The sequence below is a fragment of the Centropristis striata genome, chromosome 18 (assembly GCF_030273125.1).
Source record: "Centropristis striata isolate RG_2023a ecotype Rhode Island chromosome 18, C.striata_1.0, whole genome shotgun sequence".
NCBI lineage: Eukaryota > Metazoa > Chordata > Actinopteri > Perciformes > Serranidae > Centropristis > Centropristis striata.
This window is the reverse complement of record NC_081534.1, coordinates 26239240-26258409: the sequence shown is the minus strand read 5'-3', so window position 1 is coordinate 26258409 and position 19170 is coordinate 26239240. Positions and strand designations below refer to the sequence as shown.

Below are 19170 nucleotides of genomic sequence, written 5' to 3'. Positions count from 1 at the left end.
CATCTGTTTTAGACTTTGCATGGGTTTGGCTCCATCCTCTTTTGCTTTTTGGTCTCATGTCGTCATGGTTGTGAACATTTTTTTTGCTTGGTGCCAATCACTGAAGTTGAAGCGTATTTTCCAAATTCTTGAGTAAACTAATGTAATTGTCTGAGACATTAGGCACATATTAGATGTCAGTTTGGGAGATATTTGTGTTGCTAATATTACTATAAATGTTGTTTCTTTATCGATCCTGACATAAAACTGCAGGAGATGTTTGCAGAGAACTTTTAACACAAACTCCAGGATGTTCTCAACGCAAAAATGCATTTTAAAAAGTAGTTAGATTCAAAGTATAAAGTAACAATACATTGAAATGTACTATTATATACTCAAGTACATTCATTCATTCATTACCATTAACCGCTTATCCGATAGAGCCGATCCCAGCTGACATTGGGCGAGAGGCGGGGTACACCCTGGACAGGTTGCCAGACACCTTAAAATTGAACTTAAGTATGGGTAAATGTACTCTGTTTTAAAGTTACTCTCCACCAGTGGCAACTATTGAATGGATTAACATGCAGTTACAGAACTATTTATCTTCTGACTTTTCATCTAGTGCCCCTGTAACACATTTGGTATATGTAACAGCTTTTTTTAGCCCTCTTTATCAGCTTCTTCTTCTTTTTACGATGCGTATGACAGCACGGATCTGCCAAGCTGTAGATCAGTGATAAAAAAAAGAAAGTGTTTAAATATTTTACTTAAGTAAAACTAGCAATACAACGGTGTGGAAATGTTACAAGCAAAAATCATGTGGTTAAAATCCAATTTAAGTTAAAATACATAAGTAGGTATTAGTGCAAAAACATACTCAGAGCAGTAAAAGTAAAAGAATGGTTCATTTAAAAGCCTTTGTACATATAATATTACTGGATCATACTAATGTTGAATATTTAAAGGTACGACAATTTTCAACTACTTTATGTATTGTACTGCTCAGTAGCGGAAAATTTAGGATATACATTTATTTTGAAATTCACACTTTATTTTTATTCTTGCTATTTAAAAGAATACATTGTTTTCATTTGAATGTCTCAAAGAGCTCAAAATATCAAATCATATTTGAGTTTAATAATTGTCCAAAGTATTAACTAATAGCTTTGTGAAGAAACTTGTGATTAAGACCCCTAAATTATAAATCTATTAGTTGATTTAGATTTTGAATGTGTAAAGTTGATCTAACTAGTAACTAATGTTGTCAAATAAAAAGAAGTACAGAATAGTATACTCAAATAAAGTACAAGTACTTCAAAACTGTCAGTATGTACTTTCCAACACTGCTGTAGATGTTTTAGTCTTAATCATTCTTTGTCTTTATTTATCTCTGTCTCCCTTTCTTTGTTCACTCGTCTTTAGATCTTTCTTTATAGACTTTTAAATATCTTCTGTATGTCTTCTTTAAAAATATTTCTTTGTCTTTCGTTCTCAGTTTGTGGCAAGTCTGTACTCGGCAGTAGAAAGCAGGGCATACTCAACATTCCTAAGGAGTGTCTGAGAGTCAAACTACTCTGACAAGCGGAAGAAGGAAAAAAAGAGTCACACACACACACACACACACACACACACACACACACACACACACACACACACACACACAGTCTAAATAACCCACATTAATGGTGTGTACATGCAGACACTCTCCTGGTGTGTTATCAGTTATTAAAGGACTTCGGAGGATAAATGTGCTCACAGTTCACAGAGAAGAGGATGTGGGAAACGCCCGTAACAAGCACAGAAGTACTTATATATGACATCACTTTGCCTGACTCACAGCTGGGATAGTCACCGCATCTAATGCCAGCTTGCCATGCAAACTGAAACACACCCCGGCTAGGAAAGAGATCCGCAAGAAACCGGCCGCCATATTGGATCATCAGATACGTTTCATTCAATGGAGCAATGGGAGCGTTGAGCCTAAATGTCCGAGGAACTTACGCAGTAACATTTGCCCTTTCTGTCAATCTAAGACACGCCCTTTTACCTCTCGATGTTAGCGAGGGTAACCAATCAGATTAGAGTGTTCATCAGAATGACAGCCGTGCCGACTAATCAGAGGCGTGGATTTTGACAGAAGGGGCGGGGATAGAGGCGGGTCTGTGGGCCTAGGGTGTCGCCGTGGTGGCTCCCATTCGAAGGCGACGGCGGTCGTCTATATTTCGGTTGTAATCTCTCCAGAAAAAAAGGCGAAAAACTCCGAGCAGACAGCGACTTTGACAGACTTCAACGTTGAGATTTTCTTCAGATTCTTCTCGGTTGAGCTCGTGGAGGAGCTCTGGAATGACGGGGTGTGCCGAGAATTTGAATTAGCTCGTTAGTTTGAAGAAAGAGTGAGTCGGGGTAGAGAGAGAGAGAGGAGAGAGAGAGAGAGGAGCCATTTTGTCCCGACTGTGTGGGAGAAAAGAAAGAGTGGAAAAGAGGAATCACACGGGAGGAGATCCTATTTTTGCTTTCTGTTCTCATGCTGTAAGGGGGGAAACAGTCGGGTAGGGGAAATATAACTTGTCGGACACGTCACCGGGCTCGCTGTTTGGGTGGTATTTAGCCAACTAGCTCGCCAAGCTAATCAACAAATCCCAGATTGTTAACTGTGAGCGGTCAAGAGGAGCGGGGCAGCTGGTCAGGTTGGCTCAGGAGCTGGCTTTAGACTTCACATAGGGCGTGTTAGGTTATCCTGTTTTTTTGTACCTTGTTTGGGGTTAACACACGCTGTTTTTCAATGGCGAAGAAGACGTACGACTTGCTGTTCAAGCTGCTTCTGATCGGAGACTCGGGCGTGGGGAAGACCTGTGTGCTGTTCCGCTTCTCTGACGACGCCTTCAACACAACCTTCATCTCCACCATAGGTAAGAGGACTCGGGAGGGCCCGGACTCTGGCTGCTGTGTTGTTACAGGTGTTTGCTTTGTCTTGAACCCCCAATCGGAGGTAGTTTGACAGCTGGGAGACTTTCTCCTGCAGCTGGAAATGGTATGCAGGGACGGATCTGGCTAGCCAGTGTGCTATCGGCATGCAGGCCTGCACACACAGGTTAGCTGGGAAAGCTACTTGTAGCCGCTTTATGAGCTCTTAGCTATACCCCCAGCCACCCGTGTTTCAAACACCTGCGACTTTAATAACAAAACATGATTGTTATTTTGATTGGGCCTGCCAGCAATGGCAAGTATAACCGGTTTAGGTGCCAGAGGAGTTGCTGTCATGGCACTTGACCCAGTGGCTAGTGAGCTAAAGAGGCTAGCACTTGGGGAAGCAGTGCAGGGCCGTGCTGCTGTTACAAAAGCATTAAAAGATATGACTACACAGAACGTTTACATCTTAATATCTACCGATATATCTATGTCAGGGATGGGCAACTGGAGGCCCGGGGGCCGCATACGGCCCGCACCCTCACTTGAAGTGGCCCTCAGTACAACTACATGCATTTGAGCATAAAATCTTAAAAGCGCAGTGTAAAAATGCACAACATTACTTCTTGCAATTAATGTTGGTCTGCTGTTCTTGCACTGAAAAATAAGAAATCACTGTAAGTGGTTATTTTTTATTTGCTTCAAACCTTTTGTATTCCTATTTATGCTGTTATACATGCATTTGGGCATGAAATATGTTGCACTGTAAACATGTTTAAAATTGCAGTTACATCATATCTGGTTAAGTGCACGGTCCTATATGTGGCCCTGTGGTAGTGGCATGAAAAATTATGGCCCCCTCCAGCATTTAAGTTGCCCATCCCTGGTAAATAGCTATGTGGATATGAATTATGTCTTTTAAGGTAACACATCTCTGGACCTGTGTTCAAAATGACAGACAAGTAAAAACAGTTATTTGAGTATTCAGATCATTTACTGAAGTAAAACTTGTAATATCAATATCAAAAGTATTTTACGAGTAAAAGCCCTGTCCTTTTGTAAAATACACAAGATTTGTCAGTGAAATTTACTTTGTCAAAAGAAAAATACTAATTATTTAAAATAGCTTGGTTTCAAATTAGTCTAGCATTACTGCTGCATTAATGTGTTAGCAATACTTTTGGAAAATCATGATTCATATGTAAATCCATAGTTAATCTGCCATGTAACTTGTGACTCTAGCTGTCAAATAATTGCAGTGAAATAAAAACTACAATATTTTTCCCTGAAACGTAGGAGTAGAGGTACACAGTAGCAGAAAATGGCATATGACATATACTCGGGTACAAGTAGATCTGACTTGACTGCACCAAAGACAACCATAAACAATTAATCATGGTGGCATCATCAGCTTTTTTTTCTTCCTCTGTCCTCTACGCATGCGTCCAACATCACGCTCACATGAGTCAAGTGTCAAACTATGTCAAATCCCTGCATGGCCCAAGTGTAGGCTCCATTTACTGCTGTTGCTTAAGATCAGTGCTGAGTAATAATGTAACATTAGACGTGTTTTGCTGAACCGCATGCAGCTGACTGTTTGCAATGCATTGGCATTATACCCTTGATCTCTTGATTAAGCTTCAATTTCAAGCCCAGCTTTTAGTAAAGTATTTACAATTTGTCTTAACTATATGCTGAAGAACACTCAACCATAATGGGCGGCAGTGTTCCCAGTGACATCCAGGCCAGATTAGATTTGTTGAGGTACAGCATTGAACAATCCTTCTGTTGCAAAGCTTGCTGTCACATGTATGTGTTTATTTGTTTATGGTTTTGTTGGTGCTTTGTCGTTGCTTTGTCTTGCAGTCAGCTTGTGTTGTATAACACTCTGTAGTTATGTACTCATAGTCTGAGTTAAAGCCGTCATATGAGAGGTCTGCCAGTTTAAGACAAGGCTGTGTGTGATGGTCGGAGGCAGACTTGCAGGTTCTGCAGAAGTCAAAGACCAAAAGTGACCTTTGCTCCTTGCAGCGGCGCTTCCCCTGCCAAGTTTGGAAGGAAGTCAAGTATCAATGCCTAGAAGTGTTTGCAGCAACTGCAGGTGTTCTTACCTCTTAGAAAAACTCAGCATATTCAATGTACTCTGTATCTACCTTCAAGCAAAACTTGAAAATTAGCTCCAAAAGAACCTGTTTCAAATCAAGAATACTGTGCTTGATGCTGCTGATTGTGTGGGTGTCTATATTCTAAAAAAATCTCTGTTTCTTGTCTTATTTATCTGAAAACCTAGGTAAAAGAAGGGCACATTTTTATGTTGGTCTATTTGATGACCAGAAACGGGATAATAATGGAGCTTGAACTTAAATTATCCATAACAGTTTTTGCTGTCAGTGCTTACTTAAGGTGTTCCCACTTCAGTATGTTTTAAAACATGACAAGACCTGAGAGCTATTGGCACATACATTCAGAATCACAAACTAACTCCTGTCGGGATGTTTGCTTAAAAGTTTTCACTAGTTTCCTTCAAGAGCTGTCCTCTTCAAAACTACAACACAGTCATAAGCTTCTGTTTCTGCTTGTCTTTGTTCTACATCTGTATTGACAACAAAGCAGCATGCAACATGAACAAAAGTTAAGAATATGGAGAACATAAAACTCTAGGCACACCCTTTAATCCAGACGCGTAGTTGCCTGGGAGCTTGGATATTTAACAATGTACAGTAAATATGTGAGAATATTGATTTTTAGATGTTGCCTGGAAAAAAGCCAGAGCCTTTTCAGAAGTACTTGATGTTCTGTCTTGCAGTCAGAGCATATTTTATCAGCTTAATGTGTGCTGATGATATAGGTAATACAATAAGTTTCTTGATCCATTCTGCTGATGATTTTCTCAATAATCTTTGGCCATATAAAATATTAAATCTCAGGGTGACATCTTCGGATTGTTTGTTGTCCAACCAATAGCTTGAAGCTGAAAGATATCAGTTTACTTTCACATTTCTCAAAGAAAAGCACCAAAAACCCATAACTATGAGTGTCACGAATCTCTGGATAAGACTTCCATTCGACTTTCAATTTAAAGGAAATGATCTGATTACATTTTTGATTTAAACTTTGTTTCAGCACTTAAAGGCTATTGGTTTTATGCCCTGACTGTCTAACGTTTTCTGATTGCTTTATAAAAGATAGGCTACATAGATCAAAGTTGAAATAGTTACCTCACTAAGGCCATATGGTCAAATTGCAGATGGTATTTATTTCAATAATTAAAATTGAGAGCTTATTTCTACTGATTGTCAATTTATAACTGAATTTGTAACAAGACAACTCATAACTGAGGAGGCTGCACTGTGTAATCTTTGGCTTTTGTGCTTAAAAATAAAAAAATATATTTTTGTATAATTAGTTGCTGAATAATTTTCTGTAGATCTGTGTCTCTACCCTTAATATATGATAAGTATACAGTTGCACAAGTTTGGGATTTAATAAATATGAAATTTAGATGAATACCAACAGAAGCATTTTGGAGGATGTGACTTTGCTTTTGTTTTATGATTAGTGGCTTCATCTTTTTGCCCAGTATTTTGTTGGCTGCAATGTTTGCTAATATTTTGGCAGATACCACTGTAAGTTCCGTGGACGCAACAGACCACTTAAGTAAATGCATCATCGCACTGTAGTGCACAAAGTACAAAATGTACTGTCCAAAGTTTGGAAAAATTCTACCTCTTTACTTTCAGAGAAGGCCCTAAACATAAATCAGGGAAGTCTTAACAAGAGCAGAACTTTGTGGAGAACCAGCAGAACCAGGACATGTGAAACAGGAGTGTGTTCTTCTTCTGACACAGTACTCATACCTTTGGAGACACAGATGCACAGCTGCTTCTCAAAATACCCCCACTGGAAACCCCCCCACACTCATCCTCATTTCCAATCTCTCTCCTCTACCCTTCCTCCTTGTATATTTGAGGTTATGAACATTAAGAGTGCTGAATATGCATGATGTTGCGATCTAAAATCTCTTTCCACAACACATCATGAATTTTGCATGGAAACTGGCTATGGCTGCAGTGGAATTCATACTTGGGGAAGGAATGGTTCCTCTGGGATTAAAAACAAGAGAAGACCATAAACCATGTACTTTCTGCTTAAGACATCCAATTCAAGTGTCATTTTCTTCTGTTGGAGTGTGCCCATTTTTCCAGTGATTGGGTAAACGTGTGATTGCACAATGCACATATTTTCTTGACAACTTGCCAGTGCACCTCACCTCACTAAGAAGACATTAATATTACACCAGTCCCTGTTAAGTCTGTTTTTTTTTAGAATACAACTTTTACTAATAGTTAAGAAAACACACCCTCTTTTACTTAACTTTTAATCACTCATGTTGAATGTTTTTATGGTAAAATATTAATTTCTTACATTGTGTCTTATCTGCAGAAACCTTCCTCTTCTCTTTGTCTCTTTTTCTCTCTATCCAACTATATCTTTCTGTCCCCCCCCTCCCTCTCTCGGGGGAGTATATAATATTTAGTGAGTCACACATTGGCAGCCAGTTCTTTCATTATTCTATGGCCCTGCTCCACCTAGAGCACAGCTGTTTCTTGGGACTTTTTAAACCAACCACAGTTTCTGACCAGAGTTGATCTGACAGCTCACTATTTAACTGGAAAACACCACTTCTTGGCCATAAAGTGTAAACAGTCATGACTCACCTCTTTGAAATTGGCCTCCCCTAGCACTTTACAGTTATGACATGGGGGATAATCTGACTAAACCTTACTAAATATTGTGAACACGATAAAACATTTCACGTTTGGACCTTGTTTTTACTTTGTAGCTACACTAGAACCTGGTAGTGAATTTCTGCATTTGCTACAGTTGCAAATATTGATTTTCATTATCCATGTATCTGTCAGTACCTACTTTATAATAGATTAATTGAGGCTCTTTTCAAACCAAAAAGTACAAATATTCTCTGGGCCCAGCCCATCGAAAAAAAGATTTGTTTCTTTTTTGTCTTTTATGATAATAAAGTCAATAACTTAGTTTTGGGCTGTTGTTTTAACATGACACTTGGGTCAGGGCTGTCCTTGACTAAAGACATTCTCAATCGACTAACACCTGTACTAATTGACTAATAAACTAGCTAATTTAATCGACACATCTGTAAAACTTATTTGTTTCACCACAAATAATCATGCAAAAGCAACACTAAATCTTGTGTCTTCCACAGATGTGATCACAAGGTTCTTGTCAAAAAGTCATTTAACATGAAAAAAGCCTTAGAAAATAGGCAAATCGAATAAAGAAATCTTAGTCCACTAAACCAAAATGTCCAAGTAGTTTACCAGTTGATTGAGGCGGGCAGCTTTACAGATTACTCTGGGAAATTGTGATGGGCATTGTTTGTATTTTTCTGATATTTTCTACATAAAATGACCTATTGTTTTGTCAAGAACATGGGCAGATTAATCAATAATCCAAATAATTCGTAGTGATAGTCCTAGTTTAATATGTAAAAGGGGAAATCGTGATAAGTGCACATCTCAGTTTTCTCAGAGCAAAAGATAGTGTCTTCACATATCCTGTTTTCTCTCACTGAGTCTGTTTATATTGATATAAAAAGAGAAGCAGCTCCCAGGGTATAAGGTTACTTGTGTGTCTTTTATTATTTAATCAAACACAATAGGTTTGAGAGCAAAGTGTTCAACACTGCAATCAAAAAAAAATGTATTGAAGAAAAACATATTTGTGATGGGAAAAAAGTTTTTCTTGCTGTTGAGCTCAACAGCAAGCAAAAAATTTTGCTTAAAGTTTTTTTCATTGCAAAATAAAGACAACTCCATACCAGGGTAGTTGGCAAGACTACTAATTACTTGACTGTTTCAGATGCATCTTTTTTTGGAAGTTTCAGCACTTTGGATAAAATACAGATTTAAAAACATAACACGTAGGATAAAATACAAGATAGTTGTCCAAGAAAGACTTGATGGCAATATAACATAGCAGAGTGTACTTGTATCAAAAGTAAACCCAAAGTCCAACCAAAATGGAAAGTGAGCATTACACAGAGGAAAAACTATGTGCTGTCCCACCAATGCCTGTCCTCTCTCTGCAAGATCCGTGCAAATGCTCTAACCAAAACTGAAAGTCACTAATACTCTTTAAATATGCAAAATATCCATGTTTCTCACCGGTTGTGTTTAAGTACAGGCTTTACAGAAACAAGGCTATGGCCAAGTGTGTAAACACTTTCTCAGTTTCCCTGCATTAACCTGGTTTGTGTGTGTGTGTGTGTCCATTGTTGCAGCTGTGTGCTGATAGGCTCAAGGTCTGGGCATGACACTGCAGAATCAGGAAGAGCTAATGTTATTGTCTCCCTGATGGAAACACTTGTCAGTCACTTTCCATTTTCCTCTCCTCCTTAATGTCTTTCTTTGGCACTGATCCTAACAGAGAATCAGAAACAGGCAAAGTTTGTTTATAAGCCTTAATTTCAGTTATTTTATTTATTGCCTCCCATTGTCAATGCTTTAATCGCTCTTTTTGATAAATGTGTGTGCTGATTCGTTCTTTTTTTTACCTACAGGAATAGACTTCAAGATCAAAACTGTTGAATTACAAGGAAAGAAGATCAAACTACAGATCTGGTGAGTAAATAGACTTTAAGTTTTTTTAGTTTATATAGCCAAGTTAGAATTGTGTGTTTCGAGGATTACAGTTAACTAACATTGTGGGAATCATCTTTCACTTCAATCTCTTGTGTTTGTGCCTTGTTATATCACAGTGAAACATCTGTTTGACATACCTCCCTCTAGCCCAGAAATATGTTAGAGCAGGAAATGGTCATCAGTCCATCAGGAGTTCTGTTGCAAGGTTATCATTGTAGTCCACAACAGCTGATATTCCTCATTTTTCTCTCTGCAAATATAATGAAATATAAATATTTAACTTAAATTAACAGGTGAGATTTGATAGGATTGCAGAAAGGACTGCAACAAACAATTACTATCATTATCTAATAATCTACAAAATTATTATTTGATTCATTTTTTTGGTGCAGCTGGATATGATGTCCGTCTTTTGTACAGACAGCAGGTCAAAACCCAAGGATACAGTTTATTATATAAAGTAACATTTTAGATGTGATGATAAGGGCTTTTAGGGTCTGGACATTTTTGGTTAAGTTACATTGAAACTGCTCAAAAATTGTTTGAATTTTACTCCTAAAAAGTTGTGCGAACCTTTAGCTACAGGCGACCTGTCCCTCCAAAATCAGGGCTAAACTTGGAAATGTGGACTAGGTATAAGCAGAAATGATTTTTATATAATCTGAGACTTGATCACATTTGGCCTAATACTGTCCATTAGGCCTCTTTTAGGCTCTCTGGCTGTATGTATTTCAGTCTGTCCAGATCATGTTTTTTCCTCTTCCTGTCCAAGTACATGACGTCTGGATTTAATCTTCACTATATAGCCTGAACACTTAAAGATGTGGTCGTGCTCAGCAAATAGCAGGTCAATAAAAAAACAACTTTTGCAAAGGCCAACTATTATTTTGAACATCATGGTTTGATTTGCTCATATGAGCCTGGTGCTCCCGGGCTTCCTCTCTTTGTGTGTATCAGCAGTGATGGATGGATGTTGGCAGGGTTTCCCCTGATAAGAAAATGTCATAGTTGAGGTATATGCTGGACGTGTGAGGGACATAGTTAGCCTGCGGTGGATTTTAATGTGTGTGGTTCAAAATGACTTGTAAGGCTTACCAGGCGTCTCAAGTATCGTATACGTTTTTAAAATAGACACTTTTTATGCTCAGTCAGTATTAAACTAAGCCTCTTTTGATGACCGAAGGAAATGCGCTTCAATGACCTTGAAAGATCTTTCACTTAATACTAAATAATAACAAATAATAAAGTCAAATTTTCCCAATTCAGAGGTAAGCAAGCAAAGGACAGATCAAAGAGCTCGACCAATATGGGATGATGATTTTTAAGAATGAAAATAAAGCTTTTCCATGTGGATTTTGCTCCGATTTTGCACCGATTGGGCTATGCAAAGGTACTCAGGAGGCTGTTTCAAATTACATCATTAACAAATATTATGACACAAGTAATAAATTCAAGAAATGATTACTGAGAAAATAAAGAATACATTGCTAAATCAACATCAGTAATGTATGTCAGTCAATATCTGACATTTAAATAAAGCATAAAAATAATGAATAGGTTGCATTTTTTTTTTAAATCACCCAAAGCATTGTTTCCTGCATTATATATTGTGTAAACAAGGTTTCATGTTGGTGCATAACTGATACAAGTCAACCTTTGTATATGCATCAGGCTCTACATAATAATACTATTAGTTCCTTTTTTTGTCTCAAGCGAAACGTTTCAACATTTGCTGGTAATATATTAAACGATTTGCATCAGTGGAATAGGAGAAATCTGCAGATCTGTGTTTCCAGTTTGTGCTGTGATGCACTCACTCAAGCATTTGTTGTTTGGGATAAGGGTTGGAATTAATACAAAAAAACTGTGAATACAAACAAATAAAGTCTGTGCGTTTCTGTGTGTGTTTGTAGGGACACAGCAGGCCAGGAACGGTTCCACACCATCACCACCTCCTACTACAGAGGAGCCATGGGCATCATGCTGGTCTACGACATCACCAATGCCAAGAGCTTCGAAAACATCAGCAAATGGCTGCGCAACATTGACGAAGTAAAAACACACTCTCTCTCTCTCTCCATACAGAGTCCATAACATCATGTAAATTTATGTTGCCGGGTGAAATCTTATCATAGTTGTTAACAGGATGCTTATTGTTCACTCTGTTTTCATCTTTGTTTTAACTTTGGCGTGATGACAAAGTGACTTAAATACTTTGAGGGAATGCAGCCAACATTGCTAACGAGCTGGCCGATCTGTGTGCAGTGAGCCGTGTTGCAGGAGTGTGACTAAATGACATCAGCTGAGCCAGATGTCTGTTTCCATCTGGCTCATTGTGGGGCAACCTGGGGTTGTTGTGTTTTACCTTGTGGATATTAGTTAAACTTTCAGTTTTACTTTAGTGCTGTTATCAGGAGTTTAAATGTTTGTAATAGCAGCTATGACACTCTGGGGGTTTCATAACTGATTGCTAATTTCCAGTAATTTTGATAATGGTATTTACAGATCTAGACAGAAATAAAACACACTAAACACCATTATTGAAACAACCTTAGTTCTTAACTTAAATCAAGTAAATTTCATATCTACTAGTACCAAATTATTCTATACAGATTCTCTATATACTTATATACCACCAGGGATCAATGTTAATGTTAGGGGCCACTTTGCTCTGAAAACTTGTGACAAACTGCACGATACATAGTTGGAGTTTGCACACACCCCACACAGCCACTCAATGAAACTCCTGTATCCAGAATAATTGAAATACTTGCTTATGCTTAAACTCATAAACTTTGTCTTTGACACTGTGATGTCCTTAAAAGTCTTGTTTTGCCAGTCCAGAACCCAAAGCTATTCAGTGTAATATAATATAATATAATATAATATAATATATATATATATATATATATATATATATATATATATATATATATATATATATATATATATATATATATATATATACATGCATGCATGCACCGGATTGGCGAGAGACTGAAAACTACATTTCCTACAATTTTTTGATGAAAAAAGGCTTTAAAGATTAATTATCAACATGTGTAGATTATCGTTCGTTATAATTTAATTGTTGCAACTCTAATTTATGATACATATTAGTATTTATTTTGCTTCTGGTTAGATGCTAAACTGTATTTCATTGTTTCAGTATTTATACTTAAAGTTCAATCTAATCTAAAAACGTTGGTTATATATTCCAGTGTGGTTAATCTTTTTTCATGAGGTGTCCACCTTAAGCCTAGCTCCGCTACTTTCATAGTGTTAAACATTTTTAACCCCAAAAAAAGAGTTTGCTCATGCTCAAAATAGCGGTTTTGTTATGTGGATATGTAGTTTGCGTGAACTGTAGCCTAATGTATTCAACATTTGGTGACATCAGTCCTAAATTTTCAAAATGATTATCGTATAAATAAAACAAGCTGTCTGTTGCATGTTTGCAACAGCTTGTCGTGCTGCTGAGCTCTGCCGTTAGAGATCGATGCATCTCTGTGAATAATTGTGCATCTGTTTTAGCTTCCAATTCTCTATTGTTTTTCTGTTTTGGTGCTTCTTTGCCTTTGTAATGTGTTTTGTTTTACGGCCTTATTATTTATATCAACACGGTGGTGATTATTCTTTTATGGGAGTAATCCTGTTGGATCCACGCCAGATCAAACACATCTGATTAATTACTGTGACAGTTTTAATCAATAGCTCAAATTATCTCTTATTTATTATTATAGGGTGCAATGATATACTATAACATTACAACACATGATCAGTATGGAGGTGTTACGTCTTTGGGTGAGACCGCCCGGCACTGGACTTGTCTGGAATGCTTTCTTGTCATTTTTCTCACCCTCGCTGTTAAAGAGCTTTGAGTCCGGTGGAGGAAAAGAAACACAATGCATTTCCTGCTAACTAAGAACTCGACCTTGCTCATGTTGCACTTCTGTGTGTGAAAGCCTGTTTTTGATTCCAGAGGATGCAGGAATTTCTGCTACATGGAAATGAAAATGAATATGAATACACGCTTGATCAGTTTGTTTTTGGCTTGTAAAGTCTCAGAACAAAGTCAGTCTAAGTCAAATTCTTCCATATAGTAATCAATAATGTTTGTATGTGCTGCTGACATCACTTGATATACATGTGTAATTTTAAATTAATGAGGCATTTTCCACTGTTGCCTGACATTTAATGGACAAAAAGAATAATCACGATAGTAATTGTTAGTTTTATTAATAAAATTGGGGGTTGTGGGTGTCCAACCCACAGGTCTATATGACTGAGTAGGAATAAGAGTTGTCGTACCAGAATTATAAACCAGTTCCGGCATTTCTCAAAAATAAATAGATGCATTATTTTTTATTTTTATTCTCAGGTAAATAGATAACCTGTTTGTGTTTCTTTGGGGTTGATTGATTCATTGGTTGGCTCGAGGGATCTTATGCCAGTGTTGAGCAGTGATGAGGCAATGTTTAATGTTGCTGATATGAGAAAGTAATCTAACAATCTACTCTTTGCTTCTTTTCAGCATGCAAACGAGGACGTTGAGAGGATGCTGCTAGGCAACAAGTGTGACATGGAAGACAAGAGGGTCGTACCAAAAGCCAAGGGAGAGCAGGTGAGATGGCACAGTCCACTGCGGCTACAAGCTGCCATTCATCATCAGTGTCCTCCATTCAAATCTTCCAATTTGCTGCTGCCACTCAGCTTCATGTTCAGGAGCACTGAAAGTAGAAAACACAATGTGATGTTCCAAGCAGCATCTTTTTTTTTTTTAGAATATAGCACATTTCAACTGATCAATAGCTTTACATAAAACATTAAAAGCATCAAGAGAAAGTGTAAAATAAACAATTTATAAAATTACATTTAAATACAGTCATTAAAAAGCCAAGAGTATAGAAAGTTAAAACAGGCTAAAATAGAATAAGACAGGTAGAAAATATAAAAAAAAACTGCTGCAGTTTTCTGGGAGTTAATTCCAGATGTATAGTGCATATAAACTGAAAGCTCCCTTTCCTTCTTTAGTTGACTTGTGGACATTAAGCAGACGTGTCCAGAGTGGACAGTTCACACTATAGTCCTTTAATCTTATCCTTAAGTTGATAGTAGACTGACTTTGTAATTGTCCTAATTTGGCTGTTGAAACTCAGTCTAGACTATACCATGTTTCTGTCTTGAAGTGTGGTTTTTAACATTGCAGATTGAAGCTAACTTATGTGTTCCTACTTGGTTTAAAAAGTATCTACTTAAAAAAAATTCACGATTGAATGTGCCAGAATTTTCTAATGCTTGTATTGGGCAGTAATCACCCTCAGAAAAAGCAGGACAGCCAAAAGAGAATACCATAATGTTAATTAACTACACAGTGTTACAAATGGGTTTAAAATAAGGCATTGAAATAGGTGTAAATAGTTTTGAAGCTTCTTAAAATTACTTGTGAAATGTCAGATTACACCATCCACTGTAACAGTGCCTCTCTTATAGAATGAGCAATAAGCTGCTGTTTGTCTTTACATGCCATACAAGCTTATTACACCGACTGTAACAACTCAGCCAGTGACAACAACTACTCAAACGACAGTTTCTCGGGATACAGCCATCATAAATACATTTTTAAAAGAATGATTTTATTAAGTATTTAAAATGTTCCATACTGCAGGTACACAGGGAAGTTATATATGTTAACAGGCAACTTTTATCTCTAAAAAAGCAGCTGCTGCAGCGTAAAGGTCGGAGAATAACTGGACTTTGTAGGAGAGTTTAGAGGATCAAGAGCAAGAAATGTGAGCCTCTTTACTGTCTTAGCAAGTACAGCCGAGGTGCCCTTGAGCATGAGGCATTTAACACGGGCGTTTGACTCGATTCATCTTCAGGAATATTTTCTGGTTTAACAAAGAAATGCAACATTTTATATTTTATCTTCCTGTAAATATGTTTACTTAATGGATATGAGAGTGGCATTATATGTGAGCCTCCAGACATACATCCTCATTTATTTCTCTTGGGGGGTTAAATTTGCTGCCTCCATGCTCAAACAAAGCACTGCATTGTTTATGAGTATGTGAAATCGATAATAGTTTGTGTAACTGATGACACTGAAATGTTGCTGCAGCTAGTGCTCAGTGTTTATAGCGGAAATTAAGAGGAAGGCTTTAGAGCTCAAGGCACAATTGAAACTATGTAGGCTTTGTGTCTTTGAGAAAATAAAAAAGCAGTAGAATTAGTCTTGAATGGGTTGACTTGTTAGTTTGTGGCTTCAAAAAAACCACAGCATGTCCACAGCACTGATGAGCTTGAGATAAGACACGTCGCACTTGTACTTAAAAAGATGGAGACAACAACAACAACAACAACACGGAGGCTCCATTGCCCGAATCAAGACGACAACCTTTACTTCAAAGGCATCGCATACAAGATTCTCCCCTTCTATTCTAGCCTCCACTATTCACCAGAGGGAACACAAATTCTCTCAAAGCATTTTGCTAAAAGGGAAGTGAAATAAAATGGTGCCTTCTAATGTTTTAGGCTACACAAATGCATTTTATTTGCATAGCGCTCTAAAAGGTACTCAGACACTTAACATAGAAAAGACAGCAAGAAACAGTACTTTTAAAAAAGGGAGTAAGAGTATTGTGCATTTCTATATAGTTTTACCAAAAAATGCAACATATCTGACACAAAATGGCCTATACGTATCCAGGTTACAGCACCAGTATTAAAAGCTCTCTCAAACTGCTGACATCACTTGCTTCTTTTCTGGCAGTTAAAATCCTTGTATGTATTTGTGAAATCAAATCCAAAACACTTCTTAGGTATTTAGGAAGGATTGTAATCCCCCTGTCATGTGGATGCATTAATAGCAGATGGGAAATAATTGCGCATTTTCCCCTTTGGGGGGGGAGTGACCGTGCTGACTTATACATGCAGTGACGTCACTTACTTTGTCTATAAGCCAATAAAAGTTTGGACGTTTAATGAACTCTACAGTAACAGTGCCGCCCAGTTTCAGCCTGAGAGGAGATCTAATCAGCCAGAACAAGTGAAAACATCTGTGTGGGTGTGTGTGTGTCTTTAAGAGCGCTGGCTCATTGTACCAAAGCAAACTAGCAGTGACTAGTCAGTCTGCAGATTTAGCAACATCAGATACAGATCTGCTTACTCATACACACACACACCTACCTGACCAGAACGTGTGTATACGTGCGAGTGATACCTGATCTCCGTTGTGCGCTCTTTATTTTTGGACTGAACTTTCTCAAACTGACACTCATCGTTCTTACTCGTCCTGCTTTCTTGTCCACAGATTGCGAGGGAGCATGGCATTAGGTTTTTTGAGACGAGTGCTAAGGCCAACATCAACATCGAGAAGGCTTTCCTCACGTTAGCAGAAGACATCCTCAGAAAGGTGTGTATACCTTACATCATGGCTGTCATTTGAAGTGTGTCCAATCTAACTTAAATGACAGCATTATGCAAAGTGCTTTTTTTGTGTACCGATCACTCAAAGTTCTTTACAATACAAGCCAACATTTACTCATAAACACAAATTCATACACTGTTTACACATTAGTTTAGTCTATGGTGAGCAGTAAAATGGGATTTCAGACTCACTGTTTTATTGCATCATCACTGATGGATGTTATTGCAGTAATGTTTTATACATTTAAATGTTGCAGTCATAATTCAGACATTAGAGCTGCACACTGAATTGCAATATGGGCTAGTGCATTATCTAAATCAGAGGAAAGTGCAATATTTGTTTGACGCAAGTGTCAAAATACCTTCTGAATTAGGTGTTGTTGTTCTGCAGTAGATTTCAGCCTAGAAATCATTTACTACAAACCTACAAAATATTTTTATGATAGTTTCAATGAAAATTTGAAAATCAATCAAAAATAATTATATTATAGATTTTTTCCAAATTGTGTAGACCTTATTAACATGGAAGACGTTATTTAAGATGATTTTTTTTCCTGTTTGGTCCGACAGACACCTGTAAAAGAGCCCAACAGTGAAAACGTCGACATCAGCAGCGGAGGTGGAGTCACAGGCTGGAAGAGCAAGTGCTGCAGTTGAACAACTCCTCAGTCTCACTCACACTAACGCACACAAACACACATCAACACAACACATATTCTCTTTCTATCTCTCTCTCTCTCTCTCTCTCTAACTGCTAACTCTCGATCTCTAACCTGTCTCATGAGTTTTTCTTGCACACTGACACTCTCTGTCTGTCTCTTTATCAGAATAAAACAATAAACCACTTCACTCGTCTAATCCCCCTCCTCCCCCACCCTCCACCATATTCTTCCACTCTCCATCTGATGATCATTTTTATTTCTGATAAAAAGAGAAATCCAGTCACGTTTCTTGTCATTTGTTTTAAAAGTTGTAAAAAAAAAATGAAAAAAAAGAAGAAAAAAGTGTGAAAAGACAAGCTCATATTTTTAATATTTCCTTTGCCTGAGCTCACCTGGTTGGACACCCTCACCCACCTTTTATCCCAACCCCACCCACAGCACTCACCTTCAGTCAGAGGAAATCAAGATAAAACAAAAAAAAAATAAAATGTAGGATTAACATTTTGTACACTTTAGTGGGGTTTCTGTTGTCTAACCGTATTTGGTCATTTACAATTTGTTACCAAGTGACAGAGGCGTGGCTAGCTCCTTTTGTATGTGGGGGTTTATTTTGTCCTGTGCCTTATATGGAAGACAGGGGCGGGGCTGTGTGGTGGGCGGAGCCACATCCACCCAATGAAATTACAGTTTAATATTCTGTAGGTTCAGGCTCCCGTCGTGGACGCCGAACTAAAGCAGAAGCGTTTGAATTTCTCCTCCAGCCAAGAGAACGGCATTATACAGTATGTCCTGTTTATTGATGTTTTATTTTTATCTGTATGATTTATTTTACTTTTATTTCTTTTACCTATTTGGGTTGAATTTTTTTTTTTTTTTCCTGCATGCAGATTTCTTTGAGTTGGAAGCGTTTCTGTAACGTTGTGTAACGTTTGCCACTGGGTAACTGTGGGCGGGAGGTACAGAAGTTCTCTTTGGAAATTCAAACAGTTTTGCAGATCCATTAAAAATAAGCTTGTTTAAGTTAACTTGTTTGTCCTCAATGATTTGCAGTGTGTGGTTTAATGTGTCCATTATGTCAGATTTAACAAAGACTGGCTGTTTACATTAAGTACACTAGCAAGTTTGTGACCTGAAAAGGAAACCAGGGATCAAGAAAAGCTAAAACGAGATTATTTCATCCACCTGTTTTTATAATCTGTTGTTTTTGTTTCTTTTCGCACAATTTTAATTGAGACAGTACTTGTATAAAGTACAAGTGCGCCAGGATGAATAAAGGTTGTAAGAAAACTATTTTAATTTTAAAAAGTAAAATATTTGTATAGCTTATGGTTATTTTTTAGAGCTTTTTTTTATTCCGATATAGAGGAAATGTATTTGGTATGGACAGTCAGGTCTGAAAAGAAAAAAAAGGCACAAGCCTTATTTGTCAATATAAAAATTAACACAAAAGTGCACATTATGAAACCATTAATTTAAAAGTAAAGTATTTGCGTATATTATTGAAAGTAATCACA

At 37.5% G+C, this 19170-nt stretch overlaps 1 protein-coding gene across 1 annotated transcript; it reads left to right on the top strand.

Annotated features, from left to right (window-relative positions):
- The first annotated feature begins 2167 nt into the window (after window positions 1-2167).
- On the top strand, window positions 2168-18681 carry rab10 (RAB10, member RAS oncogene family). Its single transcript, XM_059356218.1, has 6 exons — window positions 2168-2891; window positions 9485-9545; window positions 11480-11618; window positions 14101-14190; window positions 16879-16980; window positions 17565-18681. The coding sequence occupies exons 1-6, from the start codon at window positions 2765-2767 to the stop codon at window positions 17649-17651; spliced, it is 606 nt and encodes a 201-aa protein (XP_059212201.1). The 5' UTR covers window positions 2168-2764; the 3' UTR covers window positions 17652-18681.
- Window positions 18682-19170: the final 489 nt, after the last annotated feature.

What these genes read in the sequence shown, in the direction of transcription:
- rab10 (XM_059356218.1), top strand. Translation starts at nt 2,765, where the DNA reads ATGGCGAAGAAGACGTACGACTTGCTGTTCAAGCTGCTTCTGATCGGA. An exon ending in GGCTGCGCAACATTGACGAA is followed by an intron (nt 11,619 to 14,100) that starts GTAAAAACACAC and finishes GCTTCTTTTCAG; the next exon opens with CATGCAAACGAGGACGTTGA. An exon ending in CAAAAGCCAAGGGAGAGCAG is followed by an intron (nt 14,191 to 16,878) that starts GTGAGATGGCAC and finishes TCTTGTCCACAG; the next exon opens with ATTGCGAGGGAGCATGGCAT.